The 20,686-nt window shown below is 44.5% G+C and overlaps 1 protein-coding gene across 2 annotated transcripts in view; it reads left to right on the top strand.

Moving 5' to 3' along the window:
* Positions 1–20,686, top strand: part of MYLK (myosin light chain kinase) — a 208,256-nt gene that overhangs the window by 39,503 nt on the left and 148,067 nt on the right. For both annotated transcript variants that reach the window (XM_069732600.1, XM_069732601.1), the window contains exon 5: positions 17,560–17,797. In XM_069732600.1, the coding sequence (XP_069588701.1) occupies positions 17,560–17,797 (238 nt within the window). The remainder of the gene's footprint in view (positions 1–17,559; positions 17,798–20,686) is intronic.

The raw sequence follows: 20,686 nt of genomic DNA on the forward strand, positions 1-20,686 counted from the left end.
CCATAACTGCATGGAGCATTATATGGGTCATCTATGGGGCCATAATGAACTGCATGGAGCATTATATGGGGCATCTATGGGGCCATAACTGCATGGAGCATTATATGGGGCATCTTATGGGGTCATAATGAACTACATGGAGCATTATATGGGGCATCTATGGGCCCATAATGAACTGCATGAAGCATTATATGGGGCATCTATGGGGCCATAACTGCATGGAGCATTATATGGGGCATCTATGGGGCCATAACTGCATGGAGCATTATATAGGGCATCTATGGGGCCATAATGAACTGCATGGAGCATTATATGGGGCATCTATGGGGTCATAACTGCATGGAGCATTATATAGGGCATCTATGGGGCCATAATGAACTGCATGGAGCATTATATGGAGCATCTATGGGGTCATAGAACTGCATGGAGCATTATATTGAGCATCTATGGGGCCATAAAGAACTGTATGGAGCATTGTATGGGGCATCTATGGGGCCATAAAGAACTGCATGGAGCATTATATGGGGCATCTATGAGGCCATAAAGAACTGCATGGAGCATTATATGGAGCATCAGTGGGGCCATAACTGCATGGAGCATTATATGGCGCATCTATGGGGCCATAAAGAACTGCATGGAGCATTATATGGAGCATCAATGGGGCCATAAAGAACTGCATGGAACATTATATGGGTCATCTATGGGGCCATAACTGCATAGAGCATTATATGGGGCCATAACTGCATGGAGCATTATATGGGGCATCTATGGGGCCATAATGAACTGCATGGAGCATTATATGGGGCATCTATGGGGCCATAATGAACTGCATGGAGCATTATATGGGGCCATAAAGAACTGCATGGAGCATTATATGGGGCATCTATGGGGCCATAAAGAACTGCATGGGGCATTATATGGAGAATCTATGGGGCCATAAAGAACTGCATGGAGCATTATATGGGGCATCTATGATCTATGGGGCCATAAAGAACTGCATAGAGCATTATATGGAGCATCTATGGGGCCATAAAGAACTGCATGGAGCATTATATGGAGCATCTATGCGGCCATAAAGAACTGCATGGAGCATTATATGGAGCATCTATGGGGCAATAATGAACTGCATGGAGTATTATATGGAGAATCTATGGGGCCATAAAGAACTGCATGGAGCATTATATGGGGCATCTATGGGGCAGTAATGAACTGCATGGAGCATTATATGGAGAATCTATGGGGCCATAAAGAACTGCATGGAGCATTATATGGGGCATCTATGCGGCCATAAAGAACTGCATGGAGCATTATATGGAGCATCTATGGGGCCATAAAAAACTGCATGGAGCATTATATGGAGCATCTATGGGGCCATAAAGAACTGCATGGAGCATTATATGGAGCATCTATGGGGCAATAATGAACTGCATGGAGCATTATATGGAGAATCTATGGGGCCATAAAGAACTGCATGGAGCATTATATGGGGCATCTATGCGGCCATAAAGAACTGCATGGAGCATTATATGGGGTATCTATGGGGCCGCATGGAGCATTATATGGGGCATCAATGGGGCCATAAAGAACTGCATGGAACATTTTATGGGTCATCTATGGGGCCATAACTGCATAGAGCATTATATGGCGCCATAACTGCATGGAGCATTATATGGGGCATCTATGGGGCCATAATGAACTGCATGGAGCATTATATGGAGCATCTATGGGGCCATAAAGAACTGCATGGAGCATTATATGGAGCATCTATGGGGCCATAAAGAACTGCATGGAGCATTATATGGAGCATCTATGGGGCCATAAAGAATTGCATGGAGCATTATATGGGGCATCTATGGGGCCATAAAGAACTGCATGGAGCATTATATGGAGCATCTATGGGGCCATAAAGAACTGCATGCTGCATTATATGGAGAATCTATGGGGCCATAAAGAACTGCATGGAGCATTATATGGGGCATATTTGTATATGGAGCATCTTATTGGACCATCATGAACTTTATGGAGCATTATATGGGGCTCCTAATTCAATATGGATATTGAAAAACACTTAACCTACTGATGTCTCAATTAATTTTACTTTTATTGGTATCTATTTTTATTTTTGGCATTTACCGGTAGTTGCTGCATTTCCCACCCTAGGCTTATACTCGAGTCATTACGTTTTCCCAGTTTTTTGTTGCAAAATTAAGGGTCTCGGCTTATACTCGGGTTGGCTTATATTTGAGTATATACGGTATATGAAGTTTGCCAGTGCCGTATGCTGAAAACCAGCCTCACACCCATGATGTTCCCACCTCCACGCTTCATTGCTGGTATGATGTTTTTGGGGTGACATGCTGTGCCTTTTGGCATCCAAACATAATACTGGCATCCAAAGAGATCAGCTTTTGTCTCATCTGACCAGACTATATTCTCCCAGTATTTCACAGACTTGTCTAAGGCTGTGCACACGTTGCGTTTTTTCCCGCATTTTTTCGCCATAAAAACGCGACAAAAACACATAAAAAGTACATACATATGCATGATATCCTATCATTCAGAATGCATTCTGCAATTTTTGTGCACATGATGCGTTTTTTTTCCACGGTAAAAAACGCAGCATGTTCATTAATTTTGTGGGGTTTTTTTCGCGTTTTTCCCGCTATATAATGCATTGGGGAAGCTCCGGAAAAAAACGCGAAAAAATGCTGTAAAAACGCGAAAAAAAACTCATGCGGTTTTCTTGCAGAAAATGTCCGGTTTTCTTCAGGAATTTTCTGCAAGAAATTCTTACGTGTGCACATAGCCTAAATTGTTCAGCAAACTGTAAATGCTTTTAAATATTCTTTCATGTTCAGTAATGGAGGTTGCGTGGTGAGTGTGCATACAGGCCATGCAAGTTGTATAGTAAGCGTACTTACAGGCTATGCAGGTTGTGTGATGAGCGTGCATACAGGCCATGGAGGTTGTATGGTGAGCGTGCATACAGGCCATGGAGGTTGTATGGTGAGAGTACATACAGGACATGGAGGTTGTATGGTGAGCGTGCATACAGGCCATGGAGGTTGTATGGTGAGCGTGCATAAAGGCCATGGAGGTTGTATAGTAAACGTACTTACAGGCTATGCAGGTTGTGTGGTGAGCGTGCATACAGGCCATGGAGGTTGTATGGTTAGCGTGCATACAGGCCATGCAAGTTGTATAGTAAGCGTACTTACAGGCTATGCAGGTTGTGTGGTGAGCGTGCATACAGGCCATGGAGGTTGTATGGTGAGCGTGCATACAGGCCATGGAGGTTGTATGGTGAGCGTGCATACAGGCCATGGAGGTTGTGTGGTGAGCGTGCATACGGGCCATGGAGGTTGTGTGGTGAGCGTGCATACAGGCCATGGAGGTTGTATGGTGAGCGTGCATACAGGCCATGGAGGTTGTGTGGTGAGCGTGCATACAGGCCATGGAGGTTGTATGGTGAGCATGCATACAGGCCATGGAGGTTGTATGGTGAGCGTGCATACAGGCCATGCAAGTTGTATAGTAAGCGTACTTACAGGCTATTCTGGTTGTGTGGTGAGCGTGCATACAGGCCATGGAGGTTGTATGGTGAGCGTGCATACAGGCCATGCAAGTTGTATAGTAAGCGTACTTACAGGCTATGCAGGTTGTGTGGTGAGCGTGCATACAGGACATGCAGGTTGTATGGTGAGCGTGCATACAGGCCATGGAGGTTGTGTGGTGAGCGTGCATACATGCGATGGAGGTTGTATGGTGAGCGTGCATACAGGCCATGGAGGTTGTATGTTGAGAGTGCATACAGGCCATGGAGGTTATGTGGTGAGCGTGCATACAGGTTGTATGGTGAGCGTGCATACAGGACATGCAGGATGTATGGGACAACTCTTCTGATCATTCTTTTCACTCCTCTGTCAGAAATCATGCAAGGATCACCTAGTTGTGGTTGGTTTATGTTGAAATTATGTTATTGTCACTTCCAGATCATAGCCCCAACAGGACTCACCACAACCTTTAGTAGTTTAGAAATTCTTCTATAACAAATGTCATCAGGATGTTTTGCAACAATAAGGTTGTGAAGGTCTTGAGACACTCACTGGTGTTATGCATCATGAGATGTTTCTTGTGTGGCCCCTTGGTAACACCTTTTTATAGACCATCAGTTAAACCAGCTGATATTATTTGTCACTAAGTGGAAGGATTGTTTCCTGTTTACTGATATATCTCAGCGGGTGTCAGGACTTTGCATGGTTTTTGCATGTGTGTGCATACAGGCCATGGAGGGTGTATGGTGAGCGTGCATACAGGCCATGGAGGTTGTATGGTGAGCGTGCATACAGGCCATGGAAGTTGTGTGGTGAGTGTGCATACAGGCCATGGAGGTTGTATGGTGAGCGTGCATACAGGCCATGGAGGTTGTGTGGTGAGCGTGCATACAGGCCATGGAGGTTGTATGGTGAGCGTGCATACAGGCCATGGAGGTTGTGTGGTGAGTGTGCATGCAGGCCATGGAGGTTGTATGGTGAGCGTGCATACAGGCCATGGAGGTTGTATGGTGAGCGTGCATACAGGCCATGGAGGTTGTATGGTGAGCGTGCATACAGGCCATGCAGGTTGTATGGTGAGCGTGCATACAGGACATGCAGGTTGTGTGGTGAGCGTGCATACAGGACATGCAGGTTGTGTGGTGAGCGTGTATACAGGACATGGAGAATGTGTGGTGAGAGTACATACAGGCCATGGAGGTTGTATGGTGAGCGTGTATACAGGACATGCAGGTTGTGTGGTGAGCGTGCATACAGGACATGCAGGTTGTGTGGTGAGCGTGCATACAGGACATGCAGGTTGTGTGGTGAGAGTACATACAGGCCATGGAGGTTGTGTGGTGAGCGTGCATACAGGCCATGGAGGTTGTGTGGTGAGAGTACATACAGGCCATGGAGGTTGTGTGGTGAGCGTGTATACAGGACATGGAGAATGTGTGGTGAGAGTACATACAGGCCATGGAGGTTGTATGGTGAGCGTGCATACAGGCCATGGAGGTTGTATAGTAAGCGTACTTACAGGCTATGCAGGTTGTGTGGTGAGCGTGCATACAGGCCATGGAGGTTGTATGGTGAGCGTGCATACAGGCCATGCAGGTTGTATGGTGAGCGTGCATACAGGACATGCAGGTTGTGTGGTGAGCGTGCATACAGGACATGCAGGTTGTGTGGTGAGAGTACATACAGGCCATGGAGGTTGTGTGGTGAGCGTGTACAGGTCCTTCTCAAAAAATTAGCATATAGTGTTAAATTTCATTATTTACCATAATGTAATGATTACAATTAAACTTTCATATATTATAGATTCATTATCCACCAACTGAAATTTGTCAGGTCTTTTATTGTTTTAATACTGATGATTTTGGCATACAACTCCTGATAACCCAAAAAACCTGTCTCAATAAATTAGCATATCAAGAAAAGGTTCTCTAAACGACCTATTACCCTAATCTTCTGAATCAACTAATTAACTCTAAACACATGCAAAAGATACCTGAGGCTTTTATAAACTCCCTGCCTGGTTCATTACTCAAAACCCCCATCATGGGTAAGACTAGCGACCTGACAGATGTCAAGAAGGCCATCATTGACACCCTCAAGCAAGAGGGTAAGACCCAGAAAGACATTTCTCAACAAATAGGCTGTTCCCAGAGTGCTGTATCAAGGCACCTCAATGGTAAGTCTGTTGGAAGGAAACAATGTGGCAGAAAACGCTGTACAACGAGAAGAGGAGACCGGACCCTGAGGAAGATTGTGGAGAGGGACCGATTCCAGACCTTGGGGAACCTGAGGAAGCAGTGGACTGAGTCTGGTGTGGAAACATCCAGAGCCACCGTTCACAGGCGTGTGCAGGAAATGGGCTACAGGTGCCGCATTCCCCAGGTAAAGCCACTTTTGAACCATAAACAGCGGCAGAGGCGCCTGACCTGGGCTACAGAGAAGCAGCACTGGACTGTTGCTAAGTGGTCCCAAGTACTTTTTTCTGATGAAAGCAAATTTTGCATGTCATTCAGAAATCAAGGTGCCAGAGTCTGGAGGAAGACTGGGGAGAAGGAAATGCCAAAATGCCTGAAGTCCAGTGTCAAGTACCCACAGTCAGTGATGGTGTGGGGTGCCATGTCAGCTGCTGGTGTTGGTCCACTGTGTTTCATCAAGGGCAGGGTCAATGCAGCTAGCTATCAGGAGATTTTGGAGCACTTCATGCTTCCATCGGCTGAAATGCTTTATGGAGATGAAGATTTCATTTTTCAGCACGACCTGGCACCTGCTCACAGTGCCAAAACCACTGGTAAATGGTTTACTGACCATGGTATTACTGTGCTCAATTGGCCTGCCAACTCTCCTGACCTGAACCCCATAGAGAATCTGTGGGATATTGTGAAGAGAAAGTTGAGAGACGCAAGACCCAACACTCTGGATGAGCTTAAGGCCGCTATTGAAGCATCCTGGGCCTCCATAACATCTCAGCAGTGTCACAGGCTGATTGCCTCCATGCCACGCCGCATTGAAGCAGTCATTTCTGCCAAAGGATTACCGACCAAGTATTGAGTGCATAACTGAACATTATTATTTGATGGTTTTTTTGTTTGTTATTAAAAAACACTTTTATTTGATTGGATGGGTGAAATATGCTAATTTATTGAGACAGGTTTTTTGGGTTATCAGGAGTTGTATGCCAAAATCATCAGTATTAAAACAATAAAAGACCTGACAAATTTCAGTTGGTGGATAATGAATCTATAATATATGAAAGTTTAATTGTAATCATTACATTATGGTAAATAATGAAATTTAACACTATATGCTAATTTTTTGAGAAGGACCTGTATACAGGACATGGAGGATGTGTGGTGAGAGTACATACAGGCCATGGAGGTTGTATGGTGAGCGTGCATACAGGCCATGCAAGTTGTATAGTAAGCGTACTTACAGGCTATGCAGGTTGTGTGGTGAGCGTGCATACAGGACATGCAGGTTGTATGGTGAGCGTGCATACAGGCCATGGAGGTTGTGTGGTGAGCGTGCACACAGGCGATGGAGGTTGTATGGTGAGCGTGCATACAGGCCATGGAGGTTGTATGGTGAGCGTGCATACAGGCCATGGAGGTTATGTGGTGAGCGTGCAAACAGGTTGTATGGTGAGCGTGCATACAGGACATGCAGGATGTATGGGACAACTCTTCTGATCATTCTTTTCACTCCTCTGTCAGAAATCATGCAAGGATCACCTAGTTGTGGTTGGTTTATGTTGAAATTATGTTATTGTCACTTCCAGATCATAGCCCCAACAGGACTCACCGCAACCTTTAGTAGTTTAGAAATTCTTCTATAACAAATGTCATCAGGATGTTTTGCAACAATAAGGTTGTGAAGGTCTTGAGACACTCACTGGTGTTATGCATCATGAGATGTTTCTTGTGTGGCCCCTTGGTAACACCTTTTTATAGACCATCAGTTAAACCAGCTGATATTATTTGTCACTAAGTGGAAGGATTGTTTCCTAATTACTGATATATCTCAGCGGGTGTCAGGACTTTGCATGGTTTTTGCATGTGCGTGCATACAGGCCATGGAGGTTGTATGGTGAGCGTGCATACAGGCCATGGAAGTTGTGTGGTGAGCGTGCATACAGGCCATGGAGGTTGTGTGGTGAGCGTGCATACAGGCCATGGAGGTTGTATGGTGAGCGTGCATACAGGCCATGGAGGTTGTATGGTGAGCGTGCATACAGGCCATGGAGGTTGTATGGTGAGCGTGCATACAGGCCATGCAGGTTGTATGGTGAGCGTGCATACAGGACATGCAGGTTGTGTGGTGAGCGTGCATACAGGACATGCAGGTTGTATGGTGAGCGTGCATACAGGCCATGGAGGTTGTATGGTGAGCGTGCATACAGGACATGCAGGTTGTGTGGTGAGCGTGCATACAGGACATGCAGGTTGTATGGTGAGCGTGCATACAGGCCATGGAGGTTATGTGGTGAGCGTGCATACAGGACATGCAGGTTGTGTGGTGAACGTGCATACAGGCCATGCAAGTTGTGTGGTGAGCGTGCATACAGGACATGCAGGTTGTTTGGTGAGCGTGCATACAGGCCATGCAGGTTGTATGGTGAGCGTGCATACAGGACATGCAGGTTGTGTGGTGAGCGTGCATACAGGACATGCAGGTTGTGTGGTGAGCGTGCATACAGGCCATGGAGGTTATGTGGTGAGCGTGCATACAGGACATGCAGGTTGTATGGTGAGCGTGCATACAGGCCATGGAGGTTATGTGGTGAGCGTGCATACCGGACATGCAGGTTGTATGTTGAGCGTGCATACAGGACATGCAGGTTGTATGGTGAGCGTGCATACAGGTTGTATGGTGAGCGTGCATACAGGACATGCAGGTTGTGTGGTGAGCGTGCATACAAGACATGCAGGTTGTATGGTGAGCGTGCATACAGGCCATGGAGGTTATGTGGTGAGCGTGCATACAGGACATGCAGGTTGTGTGGTGAGCGTGCATACAGGCCATGGAGGTTGTATGTTGAGCATGCATACAGGACATGCAGGTTGTATGGTGAGCGTGCATACAGGTTGTATGGTGAGCGTGCATACAGGACATGCAGGATGTATGGGACAACTCTTCTGATCATTCTTTTCACTCCTCTGTCAGAAATCATGCAAGGATCACCTAGTTGTGGTTGGTTTATGTTGAAATTATGTTATTGTCACTTCCAGATCATAGCCCCAACAGGACTCACCGCAACATTTAGTAGATTAGAAATTCTTCTATAACAAATGTCATCAGGATGTTTTGCAACAATAAGGTTGTGAAGGTCTTGAGACACTCACTGGTGTTATGCATCATGAGATGTTTCTTGTGTGGCCCCTTGGTAACACCTTTTTATAGACCATCAGTTAAACCAGCTGATATTATTTGTCACTAAGTGGAAGGATTGTTTCCTAATTACTGATATATCTCAGCGGGTGTCAGGACTTTGCATGGTTTTTTGCACTTGCCTTTCTTCATGTGTTCATTACGTTTTTTCTGTGTCAGCTATCAATATGGGTTGTTACCGACATTTCATGTTAATAGCATCTTTATAAATAGATTTACTTAGAAAATTAGTGATGAGTTCACTACTTATTTCCAGGGCTGTGGAGTAGGTAAACCATACCTCCGACTCCTCAATTTCCCTAACACCGACTCCGCAGCCCCGATCACCACTGACATGGACGTAAGGAGCAGCACAGAGTCGTCTCCGGTAGAAGCCGAGATCCCGAGATCAGGAACAGAACAGACATTTATAGGACATTTCAGAACTTTCCCAAATTCGTATAGAAACATTTCCAGCACATCCTGCACTGCACAACTGCACCCAATGTGTTATCAATGATAGGAGTCTGAGTCCTTCCATTTGTACACACTCCTCTGTGCCGTACGGTGTGTATTTAGATATTACCGAACAGTATACATCTGTGAATCTATGTATTGCATCTCAGTACCATATAGGTATATAAACCTTCCAGTACAGATATTACGGCATGGTGTATATGTGTGTACAGTGGGGGAAATAAGTATTTGGCCCCTTGCTGATTTTGTAAGTTTGCCCACTGACAAAGACATGAACAGTCTATAATTTTAAGGGAAGGTTATTTTCACATTGAGAGATAGAATATCAAAAACAAAATCCAGAAAATCATACTGTATAAATTATATACATTTATTTGCATTTTGCAGTGAGAAATAAGTATTTGATCCCTCTGGCAAACAAGACTTAATACTTGGTGGTAAAACCCTTGTTGGCAAGCACAGCAGTCAGATGTTTTTTGTAGTTGATGATGAGGTTTGCGCACATGTCAGGAGGAATTTTGCTCCACTCCTCTTTGCAGATCATCTCTAAATCATGAAGATTTTGGGGCTGTCGCTTGGCAACTCGGAGCTTCAACTCCCTCTGTAAGTTTTCTATGGGATAAAGGTCTGGAGACTGGCTAGGCCACTCCATGACCTTAATGTGCTTCTTTTTGAGCCACTCCTTTGTTGCCTTGGCTGTATGTTTTGGGTCATTGTCTTGCTAGAAGCCCCAGCCACAACCCATTTGTAATGTCCTTGCAGAGGGAAGGAGGTTTTCACTCAGGATTTAAAGGGAACCTGTCACCCCCAAAATCGAAGGTGCGCTAAGCCCACCGGCATCAGGGCTTATCTCCAGCATTCTGTAATGCTTTCTGTAATGCTGTAGATAAAACCCCGATGTATCCTGAAAGATGAGAAAAATCAGACAAGGTGATTTTCTGGATTTGTTTTCTCATTTTGACTCTCATAGTTGTGGTCTACATATGATGTCAATTACAGGCCGCTCTTATCTTTTTAAGTGCGAGAACTTTCACAATTGGAGGCTGACTTAATACTTTCTTCCCACTGTGTGTATGTGTATCTGTGTGTATATATATATATATATATATATATATATATATATATATATATACTAGATGGTGGCCCGATTCTAACGCATCGGGTATTCTAGAATATGTATTTATGTATGTATATAGCAGCCACATAGTATATACCACAGGCCACGTAGTATATAGGAGCCATATAGTATATAGCAGACAAATACTATGTGGCCTGTGCTATATACTATGTAGCTGCTATATACATACATATTGTAGAATACCCGATGCGTTAATACAGGCCACACAATATATAACAATGGCCACGCAGTATATAACACAGCCACGTACTATATAACACAGCCTACGCAGTATATAACACAGGTGACGTAGTATATAACACAGCACACGCAGTATATAACACTGGCCACGTAATATATAGCACAGCCCATGCAGAATATAGCAGCCACGTAGTATATAACACTGCCCACGCAGTATATAACAGTGGCCACATAGAATATAGCACAGCCCACGCAGTATATAGCAGCCACGTAGTATATAACACTGCCCACACAGTATATAACAGTGGCCACATAGTATATAGCACAGCCCACGCAGTATATAGCAGCCACGTAGTATATAACACTGCCCACGCAGTATATAACAGTGGCCACGTAATATATATATAGCAGAGCCCACGCAGTATATAGCACAACACACACAGTATATAACACTGCCTATGTAGTATATAGCGGCCACGCGGTATCTAACACAGCCCACGTCGTATACAGCAGTGTGGTTACCATATTCCTGTTAAAAAAACAATTAAAATAAAAAATAGTTACATACTCACCCCTGGGATCCAGCGGAGCTCCGGCGATATGCGCGCAGCTGCTGCCATCTTCCGTTCCCAGGATCCATTGCGAAATTACCCAGATGACTTAGCGGTCTCGCGAGACCGCTAAGTCTTCTGGGTAATTTTGCAATGCATCGCCAGGAACGGAAGATGGTGGCAGGCGCGAGCGGCTCAGTGGACTACGGAGGGTGAGTATAGCAGGTTTTTGTATTATTTTTAACATTACATTTTTTTACTATTGATGCCGCATAGGCAGCATCAATAGTAAAAAGTTGGGGACACACAGGGTTAATAGCGGCGGTAACGGAGTGCGTTACCTGCGGCATAATGCGGTCCGTTACCGCCGGCGTTAACCCTGTGTGCGGTGACTGAAGGGGAGCATGCGGGCGCCGGGCACTGAATGCGGGGAGTAAGGAGCGGCCATTTTCTTCCGGACTGTGCCCGTCGCTGATTGGTCGTGGCTGTTTTCCCGCGACCAATCAGCGACTCAGATTTCCATGACAGACAGAGGCCGCGACCAATGAATATCCGTGACAGACAGACAGAAGGACAGACGGAAGTGACCCTTAGACAATTATATAGTAGATATATATATGTGTGCATATATAAATGTGTGTGTGTTTGTGTGTATGTATATACAGTTAGGTCCATATATATTTGGACAGAGACAACATTTTTCTAATTTTGGTTATAGACATTACCACAATGAATTTTAAACAAAACAATTCAGATGCAGTTGAAGTTCAGACTTTCAGCTTTCATTTGAGGGTATCCACATTAAAATTGGATGAAGGGTTTAGGAGTTTCAGCTCCTTAACATGTGCCACCCTGTTTTTAAAGGGACCAAAAGTAATTGGACAGATTCAATCATTTTAAATAAAATGTTAATTTTTAGTACGTGGTTGAAAACCCTTTGTTGGCAATGACTGCCTGAAGCCTTGAACTCATGGACATCACCAGACGCTGTGTTTCCTCCTTTTTGATGCTCGGCCTTCACTGCGGTGGTTTTCAGTTGCTGTTTGTTTGTGGCCTTTCTGTCTGAAGTTTAGTCTTTAACAAGTGAAATGCTGCTCAATTGGGTTGAGATCAGGTGACTGACTTGGCCATTCAAGAATATTCCACTTCTTTGCTTTAATAAACTCCTGGGTTGCTTTGGCTTTATGTTTTGGGTCATTGTCCATCTGTAGTATGAAACGACGACCAATCAGTTTGGCTGCGTTTGGCTGGATCTGAGCACACAGTATGGCGGCTCTGAAGACCTCAGAATTCATTCCTGTGTCACATCATCAATAAACACTAGTGCCCCAGTGCCACTGGCAGCCATGCATGCCCGCGCCATCACACTGCCTCCGCCGTGTTTATGCATGCCCGCGCCATCACACTGCCTCCGCCGTGTTTTACAGATGATGTGGTATGCTTTGGATCATGAGCTGGACCGCGCCTTCACCATACTTTCCTCTTTCCATCATTCTGGTAGAGGTTGATCTTGGTTCCATCTGTCCATAGAATGTTCTTCCAGAACTGTGCGGCTTTTTTAGATGTTTTTTAGCCTTTTTCTTCTTGATTCTTATGAGTGGCTGCACCGTGCAGTGAACCCTCTGTAGTTACTTTCATGCAGTCTTCTCTTTATGGCAGATTTGGATATTGATACGCCGACCTCCTGGAGAGTGTTGGTCACTTGGTCGGCTGTTGTGAAGGGGTTTCTCTTCACCATGGAGATTATTCTGCGATCATCCACCACTGTTGTCTTCCGTGGGCGCCCAGGTCTTTTTGCATTGATGAGTTCACCAGTGCTTTCTTTCTGTCTCAGGATGGACCAAACTGTAGATTTTGCCACTCCTAATATTGTAGCAATTTCTCGGATGGGTTTTTTCTGTTTTCGCAGCTTAAGGATGGCTTGTTTCACCTGCATGGAGAGCTCCTTTACCGCATGTTTACTTCACAGCAAAACCTTCCAAATGCAGCACCGCACCTCAAATCAACTCCAGGCCTTTTATCTGCTTAATTGAGAATGACATAACGAAGGGATTGCCCACACCTGTCCATGAAATAGCCTTGGGGTCAATTGTCCAATTACTTTTGGTCCCTTTAAAAACAGGGTGGCACATGTTAAGGAGCTGAAACGCCTAAACCCTTCATCCAATTTTAATGTGGATACCCTCAAATGAAAGCTGAAAGTCTGAACTTCAACTGCATCTGAATTGTTTTGTTTAACATTCATTGTGGTAATGTCTATACCCAAAATTAGAAAAATGTTGTCTCTGTCCAAATATATATGGACCTAACTGTATATATATATATATATATATATATATATATATATATATATATAATATATACCGTATTTTCCGGCGTATAAGATGACTTTTTAACCCCTAAAAATTGTCCCAAAAGTCAGGGGTCGTCTTTTACGCCAGGTATGGGCGCACGGAGCGATCCTGGATGGTTCTCAGGGTCTAAAGGAGAGGAGACTCTCTTTAAGGCCCTGGGATCTATATTCATGATGTAAAAAATAAAGAATAAAAATAAAGTAAGTATATCTATATTTTTTATTCTTTAATTTTTACATGAATATGGATCCCAGGGCCTGAAGGAGAGTCTCCTCTCCTCCAGACCCTGGGAACCACACGCCGTATAAGATGACTGGGCGTATAAGATGACCCCCGTCTTATACAGTGGGTATATCCCAAATTCCATATTTTATATGGAAAAGTTGGGGGTCGTCTTATACACCAGAAAATACTATATATAGAAAGATTTTTCTGTATTTTCATGACTATGAAAATTGCACATTCACACTGAAGGCATCAAAACTATGAGTTAACACGTGTGGAATTATATACTTAAAGGGAACCTGTCACCCCGTTTTTTTCAATATGAGATAAAAATACCGTTAAATAGGGCCTGAGCTGTGCGTTACAATAGTGTATTTTTTGTCCCCTGATTCCCCACCTATGCTGCCGAAATACCTTACTAAAGTCGCCGTTTTCGCCAATCACGCTGGTCTGGTCAAATGGGCGTGGTTAAATCCCTGTTTCTCCCCCCACTCCTCGGCGTTTCTGACGTAAATTCGATCTGTGAATCGCACAGATCGCGCTCTTTTTTTGGCAGTTGCGCAGTGCATTCTGCTCTTGCGCCTGCGCATTATGCTTTGCCCAACTGTGGGCATAGCATACAGCACATCAGCGCGCATGCACGTGCATGCCTATGCATCATCAATAGTAAAAAGATCTAATGTTTAAAAAAAAAATAATCATTATAAACTCACCTGTCGGCCCCCAGATCCAGCCCAGGCCTTTCCCGCTCCTCGCGACGGTCCGGTCCATGCATTGCGGTCTTGTGAGATGATGACGTAGCGGTCTCGCGAGACCGCTACGTCATCATCTCGCGAGACCGCAATGCACTCTTGGGACCGGAGCATCAAGAGGAGAATCGGTAAATGCCTCGGCTGGATCCGGGCACCGACGGAAGGTACTCACCTTACCTCACCTTATAACTATTTTTTATTTGAATTCTTTTTTTAACAGGGATATGGTGCCCACATTGCTATATACTACGTGGGCTGTGTTAGATACTGCATGGGCTGTGTTATATACTACATCTCTGTGCTACATACTATGTGGGCTGTGCTATATACTACGTGGCTGTGGTATATATAACATGGATGGGCAATATACTACATTGCTGTGCTCTATACTACGTGGCCTGGGTTATATACTGCATCGGCAGCGTTATATACTACGTCTCTGCTATATACTATGTGGCTGTGCTATATACTACGTGGCTGTGCCATATACTACGTGGCTGTGCAATATATTACGTGGCTGGGCAATATACTATGTGGCTGGGCAATATACTACATGGCTGGGCAATATACTACGTGGCTGGGCAATATACTACGAGTCTGTGCTTTATACTACGTGGCTGTGCTATACACTACGTGGCTGTGCAATATATTACGTGGCTGTGCAATATACTATGGCTGTGCAATATATGACATGGCTGGGCAATATACTACGTGTCTGTGCTATATACTATGTGTGCTATATACTACGTGGCTGGGCAATATACTACGAGTCTGTGCTATATACTTCGTGGCTGGGCAATATACTGCATGGCACGGTAATATACTACGTGGCTGGGCAATATACTACGTGGCAGGGCAATATACTACGTGTCTGTGCTATTTACTACGTGGGCTGTGCTATATACTACGTGACTGGGCAATATACTATGTGGCTGGGCAATATACTATGTGGCTGGGCAATATACTATGTGGCTGCAATATACTACGTGGGCTGTTATATACTACGTGGGCTGTGTTATATACTATTTGGCTATGCTATATACTACGTGGGCTGTGCTATATACTACGTGGGCTGTGCTATACGCTACTTGGCTGTGCTATATTTCTCTGCTGTATCTGTGCATCATGAATCGTGGTATGTGTTAAAGAGGGGAGCCACTGAGACTCTTTTGCCCGGGGCCCTCAAAAACCTGGAGCCGGCCCTGGCTTCACTGATTGGTCACGCCCGGCCGTGAACAATCAGCGACAGTCGCAGTCCGCCCGCAAATTGACGCGAAATTTGAACCACGCTTCGCTAATTGGTCGCGGCCGGCGGAATCCTTTGTATAAATTGCATTATTCTGAAAACTTCATAAATAAACTACATACATATTCTAGAATACCCGATGCATTAGAATCGGGCCACCATCTAGTGTGTGTGTGTATGTGTATATGTATATGTATATATATATATATATATATATATATATATATATATATATATATATATAACATACACATATATTAGACAGTGAGGGGAATTATATATGAGGGTTGTTACGTGTCCCCCAGGATGAGGCATACTGAATCCGCTGGAGTTTGTGATTACAGCCACACCTGTGGTTACAATGCAAAATGAAAAAAAGAGTGGATTTGGTCAAACTATTTGATCAAGAAAGATTTAAGAAACCCTAACATGGACTTTAATTTTTCGAGAGATCTGTAGATGGTAGTGGGGCCGATCTCTCCCACCACTCCAGGTCTTGGGAGTGGCCCATCTCCACGATTCCCATTAATAATAATAATAATAATAATCTTTATTTATATAGTGCCAGCATATTCCGCAGCGCTTGACAGTTTAACAGTTTCAAACACAAACAGTAACAATGTTAACAATACAATAATTGAAGCGAAATAAGCCGCCCCTGCTCGTGAGAGCTTACAATCTACAATGAGGTGGGGGAGATACAATGTACAGGTTTGTATCTACAATGATGTATTTACAATGAGGGTCCGGCCATCTTCAGGGGGTGGGGGTAGATGGAGATAGTGAATGGGCTACACACACACAAACATAACATGACTTTGATTACTGAATGTGATAGGCCGCTCTGAACAAATGTGTTTTGAGCGAGCGCCTAAAATCATGCAAATTGTTGATGGTCCTAATATCTTGGGGTAGAGCATTCCAGAGGATTGGCGCAGCGCAGGAGAAGTCTTGCAGTCGGCAGTGGGAGGTACGGATTAGTGCAGAGGTTAGTCGAAAGTAATTTGCAGAGCGCAGCGGTCGGTTAGGCCGATAGACCGAAATGAGGGAGGAGATGTATGGGGGGCCGCACTGTGGAGAGCTTTGTGGGTGAGAACAGGTACTTTGAATTGTATCCTGTAATGAATGGGCAGCCAGTGTAACGACTGGCGAAGAGCGGACGCGTCCGAGTAACGATTAGCCAGATGGACGACCCTGGCTGCTGCATTAAGGATAGACTGGAGAGGGGAAACTCGAGTGAGGGGGAGGCCAATTAATAGAGCGTTGCAGTAGTCCAGGCGGGAGTGGATCAGGGCGACAGTGAGGGGTTTTGTTGTTTCCATGGTGAGAAAAGGGCGGATTCTAGAGATGTTCTTTAACCAGTTGAGGTCTGGTTGAGTCAGTGTTTGGTTTGCAAGCAGCAGAGCAGGAGGCTGTGTGTATTACAGGTCTGTATGAGTCTGAACATATCCCAGAGAAAGCAAAGCCATTGACGCACCCACAAGTGATACGGTGGTGCAGTTGCCCACGGGAACAGATTTGATACAGACTGTTACAAATGATCTGGCTGCGAACCGGAGGATAAAGTTTTTTTTTTTTGTACATTGCAAAAATAAAGACCTTTAAGATGGACTACTCTGGGTCACTGACTCTTTACCGCACGGTCATGAAAGCCGCTGCGTTACAGTTTGTGTATATTTATACACACTTATGTATTTCATGTATTTTATTGGTCTCAGAGCCGCAGGAGGGGACGCAGCCCTGGTTCATCAGTAAGCCTAAATCCATGGTGTTATTGCCGGGGCAGAGTGCGCTGCTCTCCTGTGCAATTGCCGGAGATCCCTTCCCTGAGGTTCAGTGGATGAAGGATGGACAGCAGCTCCGTGACTGCGATGTTCTGCAGAATGAAGACGTCTTCACATTAATCCTGAGGAACGTTCACGAGGAAGATACCGGAGTATATCAGATCTGCCTCAGGTAAGAGGCCGCCTGCTGATGTAAGGTTTGTGTAGTAGGTTCATGCTTCTTCTCATACCTTCTGCTATTATACTTTCCATTATTCACTTCCCATGCTTTACACTGCAGCTCTTCTTGTTCAGACTAGCTGATGTATAGAAGATGAAGCCCGGCAGGATGGCGATTTCCATTACAGTTAGAACAGACGTATTCTACAGTACAGAGAACTAAAAGTGAGAAACTAAAGTATATCAGGAACCTGCTGAAGATAGTAAGATGGGAGGGGCCTCAACAAGAGGGAGTGGCTTCAAGAAGGTGGAGGCTTCAAGAGGGAGGGGGCTCAAGGTGGAAGCTTCAAGAAGAGGGAGGAGCCACAAGAAGGTTTCAAGAAGAGGGCGGAGAGTCAAGAAGGAGGAGGAGCCTGAAAGAGGAGGTTTCAAGAAGAGGGAAGGGTGTCAAGAAGAGGGAGGAGGTTTCAAGAAGAGGGCGGGGTGTCGAGAAGAGGGAGGAGCCTCAAGAAGAATGAGGATGTTTCAAGAAGAGGGTGGGGCGTCAAGAAGAAGCATTCGGGTTCAAGAAGTGGGAGGGGGCTCAATAAGAAGGAGGAGATTTCAAGAAGAGGGAGGGGCGTCAAGAAGATGGAGAAGCCTGGAGAAGCGGGAGTGGCCTCAAGAAGAGGGCAGGGCCTCCAAAACAAGGAAGGGCCTCAAAAGGAGGGAGGGGACTTAAAAAAAGGGGCATGAATTTCTTTTTAATCACAGTCAGAAAAGCACATTAATATTAAGTCCTTTGACAAACAGCAGCGCAGAGTATTTCAGTTGAGCCATACCCATATAGAATCACATACCATGGCGTACCCTAATGCAGCAATCAGACTAACCATGTAACTGGGTCATGTGACTCTTCAGGGGGGTGTGGAAATGCTTCAGTTCTGCACCATAATTTAAACGTTTCCTCTTTTTATAGAGAGACTAGCCGAAGAGCCCGGCGTTGCCTGGGCATAGTAAATATCTGTGGTTAGTTATAGCACCTCACTTCTCTTATTTTCCCATCATGCCTCTCATTTTCCCAATCACATCTTTCATTTTCCCCCTCACATCTCTCATTTTCCCCCTCACTCCTCTCATTCCCCCCTAACACTTGTCATTTCGACCTCACATCTGTCATTTCGACCTCACATCTGTCATTTTCTGATCACTCCACTATTTTCCCTCACTCCTCTCATTTTGCACTCACACCTTTTCATTTTCACCTCACACCTCTCATTTTCACCTCAGTATATACATGTTTGTCATCTCCCTTATATATAGTATACACCTGTATGTCATCTCCTATATATAGTATATACCTGTTTGTCATCTCCCCTGTATATTGTATATACCTGCTGTGTGTCATCTCCCCTGTATATAGTATATACCTGTATGTCATCTCCTCCTATATATAGTATATACCTGTATGTCTTCTCCTTCTATATATAGTATATACCTGTATGTCATCTCCTCCTGTATATAGTATATATCTGTGTGTCATCTCCTCCTGTATATACTATATACCTGTATGTCATCTTCTATATAGCATACACCTGTATGTCATCTCCTCATGTATATAGTATATACCTGTAGGTCATCTACTCCTGTTTATAGTATATACCTGTGTGTCATCTCCTCCTGTATATAGTATATACCTGTAGGTCATCTGCTCCTGTATATAGTATATACCTGTGTGTCATCTCCTCCTGTATATAGTATATACCTGTAGGTCATCTGCTCCTGTATATAGTATATACCTGTATGTCATCTCCCCTGTATATAGTATATACCTGTGTGTCATCTCCTCCTGTATATAGTATATACGTGTCATCTCCTCCTGTATATAGTATATATCGGTGTGTCATCTCCTCCTGTATATAGTATATACCTGTGTGTCATTTCCTCCTGTATATAGTATATACCTGTGTGTCATCTCCTCCTGTATTAGACCGCATTCACACGTTATTGGTCAGTATTTTTACCTCAGTATATGTAAGCTAAATTGGCAGCCTGATAAATCCCCAGCCAACAGGAAGCCCTCCCCCCTGGCAGTATATATTAGCTCACACATACACATAATAGACAGGTCATGTGACTGACAGCTGCCGTATTTCCTATATGGTACATTTGTTGCTCTTGTAGTTTGTCTGCTTATTAATCAGATTTTTATTTTTGAAGGCTAATACCAGACTTGTGTGTGTTTTAGGGCGAGTTTCGTTTGTCAAGTTGTGTGTGTTGAGTTGCGTGTGGCGACATACATGTAGCGACTTTTGTGAGATGAGTTTTGTGTGGCGACATGCGTGTAGCAACTTTTTGTGTGTCGAGTTGCATGTGACAGGTTAGTGTAGCAAGTTGTGTGCAGCAAGTTTTGCGCATGGCGAGTTTTGCGCGTGGTGAGTTTTGAGTATGTGCAAGTTTTGTGTGAGGCAACTTTTGCATGTGTTGCAACTTTTGTGCATGTGGCAATTTTTCCGCGTGTGCAAGTTTTGCGTGTGGCAAGTTTTCCATGAGATGAGTTTTGCACTTGTGGCGAGTTTTGTGTGAGCCTAGTTTTTGCATGTGGCGAGTTTTGCGCGTGGCGAGTTTTGAGCGGCGACTTTTGTGTTTCGACTTTTATGTGGCGAGGTTGGTGTATGTGTGGTGAAATGTGTGCTGAGGGTGATATGTGTTCAAGCACATTTTGTGTGTGTGTTCATATCCCCGTGTGTGGTGAGTATCCCATGTCGGGGCCCCACCTTAGCAACTGTACGGTATATACTCTTTGGCGCCATCGCTCTCATTCTTTAAGTCCCCCTTGTTCACATCTGGCAGCTGTCAATTTGCCTCCTACACTTTTCCTTTCACTTTTCCCCATTATGTAGATAGGGGCAAAATTGTTTGG

The sequence above is a fragment of the Ranitomeya imitator genome, chromosome 7, assembly GCF_032444005.1.
Source record: "Ranitomeya imitator isolate aRanImi1 chromosome 7, aRanImi1.pri, whole genome shotgun sequence".
Classification (NCBI taxonomy): Eukaryota; Metazoa; Chordata; class Amphibia; order Anura; family Dendrobatidae; genus Ranitomeya; species Ranitomeya imitator.